General features: G+C 35.2%; 1 protein-coding gene across 2 annotated transcripts in view; it reads right to left on the bottom strand.

The window, feature by feature from the left end:
* The window catches only part of LOC139989039 (uncharacterized), a 56,520-nt gene that overhangs the window by 19,666 nt on the left and 23,065 nt on the right, over positions 1–13,789 (bottom strand). For both annotated transcript variants that reach the window (XM_072006938.1, XM_072006940.1), the window contains one exon: positions 49–156. In XM_072006938.1, coding sequence (XP_071863039.1) covers positions 49–156 — 108 coding nt within the window. The remainder of the gene's footprint in view (positions 1–48; positions 157–13,789) is intronic.

The following is a 13,789-nucleotide window of genomic DNA, read 5'->3' as shown; positions in this document are numbered from 1 at the left end:
TTTGACTACGGGAGGTAAGGTAGGTAATAACATCTAAAATAAACTCACACACTGGCTGGAATCTGGAAACCCCTTGGCCGCATCTTTCTCTACCGTACAATAGAAGCTTGCATTGCCTCCAAGGACCAAAGTATCCTTTCTCGGCTGCCGAACCAGCTGTAAAGTCAAAAGTAAAATCACGTTTGATAATCTTCGGTAAAATGATATAAGACTATTCGAAAATACTCTTCTTTCTTATCCTAGTCTCAAATACTCAGTTTTTCCATGACTTCTTAACACTTGGTACTTAGTCGTTTGCTACGAACGTTTACCAAATACTCGTGTAATTTATTAATTGTAATACTCATTTTTAGAATATATTACAAGTATTTAACATAATTATATCTTCTCTTTTACTTTAGTTTCAACATCAACGATCAACTGTCACAAAGTTGAAGCTACAAGTCCTCAGTTTCTGTGACGTAACGACCCAAGATTCTCTTTGATCAGAAAGTCACTGAAGCGTTACCACAGTCCCCTTCTATAAGTGACACAGCGTCCAAGCTAGTTAACGCACGTAGATACCATAAAACATGGGAGCAAACGACGCGGTCTCCGAAACCGATAACAAATCCAACTCGTCATCGGTTTTATCGTACTCGTTTGAGCTCGACAAATCTTCAACCCGATAAATCCTTCCTGGTCGCGAGTATTACGCAACTACTCGAGCAGCTCGTGACCGCGAAGGAGAAAAAAGACGGATAACGAGCGGCAGAGCGACGTTCCTAGTCGCGAGAACGTGATCTCAACGACGATCTCGAGGAGAGCACGGACAATTGAAAACCGCAATTTCGCGTTGCTCGTTTTGCCGTTCAAACGGCCCATAAAGTTGACCTATACTTTGCGTGCGTTTGCTTTTCTTCTGCGTTCATTTTCTTTCTTTCAGAAGTTGCTAGAATAAAAGTGGAAAATCTATCCTGCGTCGTCGAATGGAAAATAGATATTATCATTTAATGGCAAAAATTTGGAGTGATACGCTAACGTTTAAAATTTAGAAATCGCGTTTCTTGAAAGCGGATTGAGATATAAAACAAATAGAAGCTACACCGATCAACTTTGTCGTGGTTAATGAAAAATTCAATATTGTGCACTCTGATATTAAAACAAAGAAATTCCTATTTTTTTAGAATTTATAATTTAAGGAAATCTAATTTATGTAAAGAATTTTGAAATTTGGTATGTATAGTAAGTAATACTGTAGTATGCGTGATATGGTCAAGCTCCAAATTATTCGAATATTTTTGACTTATCAGTACAAAAAAATCTAATTTAAATGTATTGTTATATAATTCTTTATGCAATTTCTACTCGGTAGTATGTAATTGTTTCATCCTTGATAAAAGATCGTTGATAGGAGGATATTGCGTTTAGTATTGGACGCATTTTGAAAGATGTATCGTATAATATTTCACAGGACGAAATATGGTTTCCGCTGTTATTGCTTTGTTACATGACCGATGAATGGTGGCGGATTAAAAATTGCGGAAGACAGGGTGCGGTTCGAGTCGAGAAAATGATGGATGGATAATTTATTAGTGTATGTTCCTGCGAATATTTTGCAGACGGTTTTTGTGTTATCATTTGGTGTTACATTTGGAAACGTGATAGGTGATAGTGAGGCGTTTCATTGAGGTGTAAATCTGGGGCGTTGATAACTTTAAATGAAAATTGGCTAGTGGTGTTCTATTTTCTATCCGTTTTCTTTTCATAAAAGCTTAATGTACATTTAACATGGTAAAATATAAGAAACAGAAAAAGATACTGTTATATCAATATTTAATTGGTTATTATGTTTTATTATATTTTATACGAATAATGTAAAAATGTAAAATAAGATTTCTACTAACATTTACTTAGAAAAGTCTAAAGTCATGAACATACAACACAGAAATTATAGAAAGACACAGTTGCTGTTAAATTGACTGGAAAATATGTCTGACATAGACAATCCGCTTTCCCTTGGCATCTCACCATTTACCTCTCCCTTGCTATTCTACTTTGTTGGCTTGTGTTTTACCGAAGTGTATGACATCTTCGTTATTAAACAATCACTAATAATTGTCTAAGATCCTCCAGTCGTAGCAGTATTAATCTCGTTAAGATGATAGGAAACTTTCTCTTCCCCCTACGATCACCAATCACGCAACAATCTAGTAAATATTCTAGATAATCCACGAAACGTTCTTATCGTATAGCAAAATTAACGAAACTCCACGCAGACATTCAACATAGATTCAGTAGTTAATTCAATTAAATTACGTTTAATTAAATAAAATAATTGAATAAATATCCAACTGATTAATTCGATAAATAAATCCCAATTAGTAGTTTGATGAACAATAAATAACAAAGAAAAAAGTAACTATTCAAGCAAATAAAAATAAGAAGTCGAACAAAACGTTATGTAAGATCTAAGGTCTTTCTCTATTTTCTTGAAATCTGATCAAGATGCTCGAGGAACCTAACAACCATCATTCGAGAACATCAAACGACCCATTCAATTTGTCAACTTGGAATTTTGTTACGAAATAACGCCGATATGAATCAATAACTTGGAAGAAGCGAATTAATTATCAAGTTCACGCGAATGTTTCGAAACGTTGAACATAGTGTCAGATTGCCGAATGGTTCGTGTGCTCGCGGCCTGGTTTGGTTTCCTCTCGAAAATCGTAAGCTCGTCAGGGCGCGCGAACAAAAATGCAATTTGTCACGGCATTGTGGCTCGCGCTCGCGTATTCGCACACGACGTGTGAAAAAATCGAGTAACTGGGGCAAGAAACGTTCAACACGCGTTCCTTGCAATTCGTATTAATGTCTTTTCCGCTTCGGCGGCGTTCCCGAAGACCAGATCTCGTTGTCCACTCCACCACCACCACCAGTTCTCGAAAGTTAGAAGCGTTCAGATTACGTTTTCCCACTAATTATCAAGCCCGTCATTTCCAAATGAACTTAAGGAAATCGCCAAGCCAATTTCTTGTCAAAGATGTATATCTTAAGTTTGAAAATTCAAACGACTATCGTGGAAATAATTTGTAAGAGAATTGAAAACTTTGATCGGTAATTATGGCAATTATTGCATTTACTAGTGCGCAATTTGTCTAAGGAATTAAGGAAACGTTCGTTTTTTAATTCAATTCCTTGATGTTATTTGAGTCTGTTTGAAAAATTCCTACAATTAATAAGAATTCATTTACGATTGTAGATAGACTAGTTTCTAATTATTTAACAGCGAACTGTAAGGTCTAATTGCAGTAGAAAATTATTATACTCAATCACGTAACGATGAAAAAATGTTGTTTCCTTTATATTATAGATAATTCCCACTGGTTCTGAGAATCTCCAATAAAATATTTACGTGCACTCCATGTAAAAAAAAAAAAATGATTAAGATCGTTCTATTCTAAATTTTAATATCGTTCCTGTTAAATATAGTGCAATTTTTTTAACAATTATAACGCTTCTATCCTAAATCCGTTTTACAATGAATTCTTACAGATTTCTTGATTTTCTCCAGTCTTGTAGATAAAATATTAAAATTAAAATAGATATATATTAGAATCTTTACAACGTAAGACACATTTTCATTCCAGTCTCACTTCTTTATGAGTAAAAATTTGCATATCCGTAATGGAATCGTCGTTCTGTGTACGATAGTAACAGATTCCCAGGGTGTAGGAAGTAGTTGATTGCAGTTCTACGGGTCAGAAGTTTCTACATAGTCTCAGGAGATCAGAGTTGCATCGGTGTCGAGTTCCTTCAACTGGGACTTGCCGTTTCGCATTTCATTAAATAATATATGTAGGCTATCGATACAGTCTAACACACATTACTATCTATAAATTATATCGCACTTCATAAATTAAGAAAATTATTCATACATTTTTAAGCATACCTAATTCCATAATAATTATCATATAATCTGATATTAATCGAGGACCATCTTTCATCGAATCTAAAAAGTTTCCATTGAAATCAATGTTGTGCACAATTAGCACCGCTCTCTTTCTCTCTCTCCCTCTCTCTCTCTCTCTCTCAAGTCTGCTCATAAACCGTCTGCTCGATACAATGAGTCGCACTTGCATCAGTTTCATTGGAAACGCCATTCTTCCACTCTGTATTCTATCGCATTGTGCATAGTGATTCTCAACTGTTTCATCGATGCATACGGTTCGATGGAACATTTCAAAAATTCAGTACCAAAAACGAGAATATTATCATTGGTTGAGAATGACTAGTGTTCGTGCAAAAGATAATTGCTAATAGATTGAAGGTCACGGGTGAAGAATATGATAAGTCGTATTTCCTGAGTTTCATAGAAGAGCAATGTTAAAATGCAAAATGTTGTCAGTTCCATACTAAAAGCATCTTTGCGTTTGATGTTGGAATAAAAATTTGTGTTTTTGTAACCTTCCTGGATATTTAAAAAAAGGATAAGAATATCAATTTTACAGAGAAATATTAATTATGTTAAACTAATATCATACGTCTCCTACAAACATTGTGAACTCATTACCTCTTTTCAAAAGAACAGAGAGAGAGAGAATATTTAAAAGAGATACTTAATTGCAAGGAGATAAAATCGATAAAACCCCATTAATATCACGCAGAAATTGAATAATCAGCAGTTCAAACAATCCATCAAATTTTGCGAACGACACTTGTTATATCTTCAACTCTTCAATAAAATATTCTTTTATATTTTCATCGACAAGCTTCCCACGTTTCTTAATAGTAAATCCAGTATTTGATGAACGTGATTGGCTAACGAAGAGAATCGAATATCAATTTCAATAATACTATCCGTAGAATCCGACAAACCATCAGTTCTATGAAATAACCATATCAAGCCGTTTTCTGTGATATACCCACACTGGTTACGAAACGCAACGGTGAATTATTATTTCCAACGTGACTAGCGTTCTATACACGTCGTGATCATTGAAAATCAGTCAAAGGGCCGCGTGGGTGCCGGTTCGCTTGCTAACCAGCTAATCTAATCGCCGCTTCGACCAGTTTTACGACCTTCCGCGCCGACTCCGATCGCCAGGCGTTTCTAATCGTCGAACAATTGCCCCGTAGGAGAGAAACCTAATCCAGAAATGGACGTCATGCACGGTTCGCGTAATAATTTCCACTTTAATTATCGTTGGTTCGCGCCGAGCTGTTTCGCGATACACTTAACGAACTCGTTGCGTGAACTCTAAGCGTCTCACGATACATACAAGAAGCGATCGTATGAATTTTTGCAATGGCGCGGTGAAATCGGCAACTTTAACAACAAGTATGTCGGCTTCGAAAACAATGTTCTAGGTCGTGAAACAATTAGACGATTGTGTTCCGCGTACGAGACACGGATGTGAAAATTAAAACGAGGGGAGAATATAATAGCGCGACATTAAATCCACGTTGCCGTAAATATAATAATGAAGAATACGTATTTGCAACTGATCACGGGTGAAAACTATGATAAGTTGATTTTTGTTCATTTTCTGTCTCTTACGCCAGTTGACGAATAGAAAGTTATTTTTATATTATATATATGAAAATTTTATATCGAAATGCTTCTTCCGATACGAAACGTTGGAAAAGGAAGTGATATAACGATTTTGAAGAGAATTATCTTTTTCCGTAAGATTTATCGAATTGTATAACTTTGTCTTGTAAAATTTATTGGATTATTCGATTCGTTCGCAGAATTTGCACGATTGTTTGATTTTATAGGATGGTTTGCTTTCTTTACAATTAATTGATGGTCTTCGCTGGAGGAATGTTGGATTGATTATTGGAAAATACAAAAACAGTTGCCGATGGGAGCGCATAAATATTTCCTCGTAGAGAAAACTCGAAGAATATTTACTCCTTTTGTATGATTTATCGGATTATTCAATTTTCTCGTAAAATTTAAGTTGTTTGATTTTACAGTACTCCTTCGTTTTCTTGCGATTAATTAACGATCTTTTGTTGGTCAACGCGGTCATTATTGGAAAATGTGAGAAATACACTTTCATAGTAGGATTTATACGATTCTCCGATACTGTAACAATAGCTGTTATTTCCAGCACCGTGAATTCATCGTATTCTATTTATGGTTTCGCGCCATGAAACAACGTTTTATTTTAGCGTTGTAGTTGCTAACGATTTTTATCGTCACAGCACGAATCAAATAAAGTGCTCGTTTATTTATGTATTGGCATAAACGCGCTTTATCGACCGTAGCCGAATGTTACAGTACGATGCGCTACCTTCGTTGTTCTTTTTCTCTTTTTTGTCAATTTCAATAGACGAATTCAATAGAACATACACTCTGCAATTCGGTGAAAATTGGTACGTCGAAAAAAGAAACCCCCTTCGTTGGTACGTTTCGATATTGGAAATATAATATCAGCTGTGACAATGCAAAACGAAATATTAGCAACGATGTTAGATCTTTCTACGCGTTTAAAAATAAATCTCACCACGATCGAACTTTTAATAATCGAAAACTACACTCGCGCCATAGCGGAATCGATATTATAAAAAATAATCTACATCTTGACTCATCATCGAAAATTATTCAGCTCTGGAAAATTTCTCATTTTCAATATCTTGATTTAATTAGATATATATATATCCCTCTGTTACATAATTACCGATTAAAATATTAATATATTACATAAATACCGATAATTAACGAGAAAAATTATGTAACATGATGAATATTTTGTTCAAAGAAATAGAAATATACCGGACAAGAACTAAAGATCTTTCAAAGATATTCAAATATTCTTTCGCTTTTCTGGAAATGCACAAACACGGACAAGTGTCGATTCAATTAATTTGCTCGAAAATATCACCATCATGGAACGAATTTATTAACCTCGCTGCCTTATGACGTTACACAAATTCGAAATAATATTCGAAATTACTGCATCGTTGGAAACGACGCAGAAGATTATACAACAGTAAAAGCAGCGAAAAATTACACGTGTAAGCACAAACATACTGTAATGCAGACGCGTGGAATAAACTCCATATGCGCGTGTGAATTACGCAACGCGTATTTGCAGTGGCTGCATCAACGGTAGTATTAATAATGAATCCAATGGCAAGGTCAAACGTGCTTGACCTTCGTTCCTAGGATGAGTATAGTTATATATAGTCATGTAGTCGTGCTCTTGCGTCTGCTCATTTCGTACAGAAGCATCCGGCGGACACGTTTTATCGCGCACAGGTCTAATGAACAAAATTAATTAACGAGGTGCTACTGTTACGATATCCACGTTAATGGAGTACATTCGAGTCGGATTATATAATGTCACGACATTATACCACGTAGCCAAAAGAATCTGGGTTTTCTGTTGGGTTTTCTATCGAAGATTCACGATCCACGTAAATTAACTCTCTATAATACAACTTGGCAGCTGTGTGCTTGCGTATCTATATTTTTTAAGAATTATCCTCCATCCAAATTATAAAATATACTGAGTTCCAGTTTACAGCTGAAAGTACAGATATTTACAAAGATCGACGATTGAATTCCAAATAAGAGAGAGAGAAAAAAAGATGAAGTGAAACAGATGTCAGAAATCTTTAGTAGATGACGAAATTCACAAAGTTTAGGAAAATTCAAGAACAGAACGTTTCTTTCGTTAGCTTTATTTTTACCGAAAATTTAACTAGCAATTAAGCCTACAACGTTTCTTTTAATAATAAAGTGAACGATCTGGCCAGGCGGACTAAACTATTCAAATCCAGAAAAATAGCAGATCCCGAGAAATGACATAACTTTGTAAATTCCATCTCATTCTATTAGATTCTATTAAATTCTATTTTATTAGATTTTTATTCTGCATCTGCTTGGAAATTCTACAGCTTCTATTTTACGTATATTCCATAATTCGATCTCATTGAACTTTATTTTATCCTACCTAAGTATATCTGTTTGAGAAATAGATAGACTTTGACAGAAACTAAAGACCCTATTACAGTTGAATGATACTTTTACGACACAGATTATGACCTACCTATATATACGAGCGATTCTGTAATAATCTGACACTGAGGGCAAGCCATCGATCTTTTGTGATCGCGTGCACGATCACGGAAACAATTTACACGTTGTAAAAGGATCGACGTAGAGGAAGCAGATTCGCAACACGACACGCGATTAATGCACAAATCGGTCTCACGACGATTCGTCTGCCGTATCGACTACCGGACCGTAACTACAGGGGATCCACGAATCAATCCCATGCGGAGAAAAATGATTCCTTGCTTCTTCAATGTCATTCGTTTCGAAAGATGCACGAAGTGTGACGGCTTTTGACCGCCAACTACGTCGAGGAACGATGAAATCGGCTACCAAGACCACTTCACTTTCCTCGTTGTTTTCTTGTAGTACATTGTCAGTAATTTTGTATACGTTACTTTTTTCAGACCGATTTTTTTTAATAATTCACATTAACAAGTTTTGATGCTGTTCGCCTTTCTCTGGTATTTTTATTACAATGTTTATAATTTGTAGTATTTTTACTGTGTAAAAAACTGATTGTTATATATGGTACTATAGCATTATTAGTAAATAATATAATTATAAATATAGTATTTTTCAATGCAAATATAGTAATATTTCAATATTGAATACACTTGCCATTGCAACATCGTTTTATATCAATTTTTGTCTAAAGATCAATCTGTCTACAAATGATGATTTTTACGTACAAATGAATGAAATTTCAATCGTAGTAAATTAACGAAATATTTGGTGTACTTATTTAAAATCATAAATCAAAATTGTTATTATTTAAAACGACGAATTCTACGAAAAGAACAGATCTAACGGATACAACTGTAATTAATAATTATCTGCGTAAAATGAAAGGATGTTGAGCTAGTAACGGTTATCGCGACAAAAATTCACTATAGCAATGCAACTTTCACCATTAACACAATACCATAGCCGAGGCCACCTAACAAGAGCATACAAGGATATTCAGGTCTTCTCTCCTGTTCGTTAGTGCTCCTCTCTTAAACGTATCTAACTGATGATAAACGTGGAAACATGTATTGCACAGTATTACTTATATCTACTAACTAATTGTCGTGCATCTAGATTGTCGCTTAGGGTTATATTAACTACATTTTTTATCATGTAAAGGAAATTTTAGTAGATGATTTAGTCTTGAAGTTATATAATTTTGAGTCGAACAACAGAGGAAAATTAACGTTAATATTTGCGCCTGTTGACATTCCTGCGACCGAATGGTGTAATATCGCGTTCCACGATATTGTCGCACAAATGCAGCGTTATACGTTGCGACATCCATTTACGAACGCTGCATGTGCAAAGGTATAAATAAGAATCGTTGGGAATGTCGAATTCATACCGCAAATTCATACCTTTGTCGATTGATTATACAAGCACCTGTACCAGAAACCCATTTTTAAGTTACAAGTTAAAAGCTTCCTTGTTTAGAGAACAAAACTACGTTCTCTAAAAATGAAGATCGCAAGCAACGGTATACGATAACGCTATTTTCGTTTATTTTTTTTATTCTTATATGACGATTTTGATATGATAAAACTAAAAAGGAGAACAATTACTTACGAATAAAAGATATAAACCTTGTAAAAGTAGAACGACAAATTTATTACATTTGATAAAAAGACAATAATATTATTATCATTAAAAAATACGTCTTAAACCAAAAGCAGAAAAAAATCTAAAAGATCTAAGAGATCAAAAAATATAACTTCGCACGTTATTCTTCAGTATCGTCTTCAAGTGTTAGAATTCTCCGAGATGAAAAAGGATAAATGACGTTAAGTAGTGACTTCCTATGCCCATCGCGTATAATCATTGACAATGAACCAAGAAAAACCAGAGCTCTGACAGAGAACCAAAATTCTGAATAAATCCAGTGAATAACAGAATTTCACGGATCGAGTGCTACTCGTGAGAATTCGCAAAACAGTCAGCTTGCTAAGCGATAAAGTCATTTGCAGGTAGCGTAGTCGCAGCGGGTGTGAAAGAAAAGAAAAACGAGTATGCCAAAGATAAGGGTGGTGGGCAAGAGTTATTCTCTGCTCGACCTTGTCTCGTCGAACGTGAAATTATAGGGGAGCCTAGCAGAATTTATTTCCTTCATTGTTTAATCTCCTTAAGGAAATGAGAATTTTCCTGCAGATAATAAACTTTCTGAGCCTGAGTTTCTCTCTTTCTCCTTCTCACAACGGTGGAACGTTATCCAGACACGATGATACCCGCTAACGACAGTTTTACGACCGTTAAAGGCAAACAGAATGAAAATTGTTGCGACACGACGACGTACCTCATTTTGTTCGTGAGAAAACAACGCTCCTGTCTTTTTCCACGGTGCCATTGAATCGCATATACCGTAATAGCGTTAACTTAATTTACAACTCCATCAAAATTAACGTAGGAACGAAAGATCTCGGCGATTTAACTTCTCTGATTTCAATAGATTTCAAATTTCTGTAGGTAACGCGATTTCGATCTCATTTACTGTCCATAATGAATTTTTGAAATACCATCGATATTGCATTTTATACGTGAGCGAAATACAAACACGCGAATGGGTTGGAAGAAAATTTGGAATTGACGCTTGCTATGAGACACCTGCTAATTTTAAGTGTAATAAAACAGATTCGAAATAAAATGTTCGAAACATAGTTTAATTTTGTAATTACGATATCGTGCAACGTCTACATTTTGCATGATAGCGTTTTACTGTATTAATAATATTTGTTTATTCTCAATTATGTATGTATGTATATTATATCTATTGTACCTGTAACTTCGTTTTGGCAAATTACGATATTTCTTTCATATTGCGTATCTTCTGAAATTCGTTATATCCATCATCGTATTAGTTTGAATGTGCGATTCTACGTATATTTAAAATTACTTCAGCTGCAATTGCTGATGAAACGTGTGACATTTGTTATCGTGCTTAGGTTGCACGGAAATTTCATATCCTTATTTGCATAATATAATACACAATTTTATTATACCGCGTGTAGCTACAGGGCACAAAAGATGGAACGTTTATCATCATTGTCGTAATATTAAGCCGCGCATGGTTTTGTTCTTGAAAACAATGCAACGCGAACGAATACGTGGGGGCGAGCAACGATACGTGGGTTGCTCGCCAAAGATCCGAGGTATGGTAATTCGACTTCTATTTAATATTATCCATCGTATCGAAAATTTTATAGAAACGCGTATTATTATTATCAGCCACAAGCTTTCTATTCGATAACACTTTCTTCGCTCGCGTATAATTCGAAAATTGTTTCGTATAGGAAAAACAATTTCTAGTTACATATCTTTCGCTATATTTAATTTTACATCTACGCATGAACACATTAAGTATTTTATTTTAGATAGAAAGATAAAATTGAATCCCAAATTCCCATAGAAATCTTCGTCTAAGAGTTCTTGCAATAGAAATTAATTAATTTTCCTCGCCATTCTTTCAATAACGAAAATTCTATCCCCCACGTGAGAAGTTGAGATTTCACTTGATAAATGAAAATCTAATCGTAGCCGAGATTTTTCATGAAAACTTTTATTTCGTTGTGAACGTGCGACAAGCACGTTAACGCGCGTTAAAGTGTTCTACATCAATGGAAGTTTTATTCGCGTATCGTAAAAGGAAAGTTACTCATAAACGATTCGTAGCAGGATAAAGGCTAACGTGTACGCTTACAATCGAAAAAAACTAACTGGTTTGCTGTCTAAACTAAAGAACGATAGAGTTCAATCGACCACTACCGTTAAGCCATCGAGCCGATAGAAAATGTCTTTTCTTTTTTCCTGCAGCAGCGAGAAGAAATGTTCTACTAAAGTTTCTCGTCGCGATACTTCCCGTACAATGAATTCCGTTCGATTCTCACGACTTTCAATGGCAAACAGTTTCGTGCAGATTATCGAGATACAAATATTCAAACGCAACTGTTTCTTAGAAAATAATCGTCGATTTATGAAACCTTGAGAGCAATTGTTAATATGAAAGAGAGTTACGTATGTATATTTTTAATTTTATGCGAGTTATATATTTTGTACTTTATCTGACTCTTTCTTTCGTGAATTCTAACGAGTCCAACTCTATTTTATCTCGACTCTTTGAAATAAAATATTCTATGTGTTGTGAATAAAACATGCCAGCCTTTATAAAATTAAAGAAAACCTATTTACATCGCTGTATACAATTCTGCTTGAAGCTACGAGTGAGTTAACTAAAACAAATAGTTTCCATAAATAAATATAACCAGCCTGTGGCATAAAACGAAACAGCATATGTACTTTTATAGGTAGAATAAAAAACAATAAAATAACTGTCGTTTCGATGAATTCATTGCAACACGTACTACACGATATATACGTAGATTTTTATATCGTACTACACATTGTAATTCATACTTTAAAATAATCTATAAAAATACGAACAATGTAAAAAATATAAACAAAACAGTTCAAACAACGTGAAAAAATAAGAATCCAACTACAAACAACGAAAGCGGCTAAATGTACGATAAAAGATATGAAAACAAAATATAACGATAGACCAAAATGGAAGATAAGTTCGTATGAGTATTAATCGCACAATGTAGAAATTTCAGTAGAATCGAAAATTGACCTAAAAGCAGTTCTTGGTAGATAACCTTCGTGCAACTGAATGAAATATTCATAGCCTCTACACCATATAAAGAATGGACAACAGAGCCTTAGATGTTATACGTGTCTGCGCTTGTATGATGTAGTAGAATAGTAGCACGGGACGGTAGCGCAATAAAACACAACGGTGTTAGTAACGATAATTCTAATAGTAAATGATAGTGTTACGAACTTCCAAGACCATTGCTCGATACGTGTTGGAATTGCAGATTGACTTAATTAAAGAAAGAAGAATTAAAAAGAAGTAACGCGACAGGTGGCCGACTTAACAGTAAGACCGGAAATCATGGGACAAGAATTTTCTGAGGCTCTATAAGGAGAAAGAAATTGGAAATACGTATAAAAAAAATATAAGTAGCAAACGTTATCAAGCGTAGTTCCGTTCAAATATCCTGGATTAAATGTTTCGTAAGTGTATCGAAAATAGTAAAACGATTAAAGATATTTCACGCTATGATAAACAGACGTGTCACTGAACAATCAGGTCGTTTAAGTAAGCGACGTTCTATTTAAACAATGCGTATTGGTATCAATTTCATATAACAAACGCACAACACTGTTTTATTAAAACGAACAGTATCGTAATCTATAAATAGTTGTTGGTATATTTCCTAAAAAACAACCGCGCAACATCGACAGAATATGAAACGCGGTGTACTAGAATACGAGTTACGCAGAAAAGTGAGGAGAATAGCATAGAGAGGACCGAGGCGAGTCGAAAGGACTTCCGGTGGCCGCCACCCGGAACACGAAAGTCGCTCGAGCGAGAACGCGAACCAGCCGGTGCGAGAAGAAGAGAACAGAGGAGTCTCTAAGGATCTCGAAACCGGCTACGTAGCTACGCTAAAACGATCAGGTGACCACGCAATCTTCTAACGAGCGAGCGGTTTTCCGTTCACGCTGGGACGTCCGTAAAAATGCCGCGAATCCCTTCCGCAGAACGCTTCTCACTGTGTAACCGTTTTAACAGTACAATCGTGTGACTTTCTGCTCGTGGAATGTCATTGCACAGTTCCTTCTTGCGTGATTATCTAACCACGTATTCCTCAAAGTTCGTGCCTCCTTTTCCGC

This window comes from Bombus fervidus, chromosome 7 (assembly GCF_041682495.2).
Source record: "Bombus fervidus isolate BK054 chromosome 7, iyBomFerv1, whole genome shotgun sequence".
Taxonomy (NCBI): Eukaryota; Metazoa; Arthropoda; class Insecta; order Hymenoptera; family Apidae; genus Bombus; species Bombus fervidus.
The sequence above is the reverse complement of the archived record's forward strand: the minus strand, read 5'-3'. Positions and strand labels throughout refer to the sequence as shown.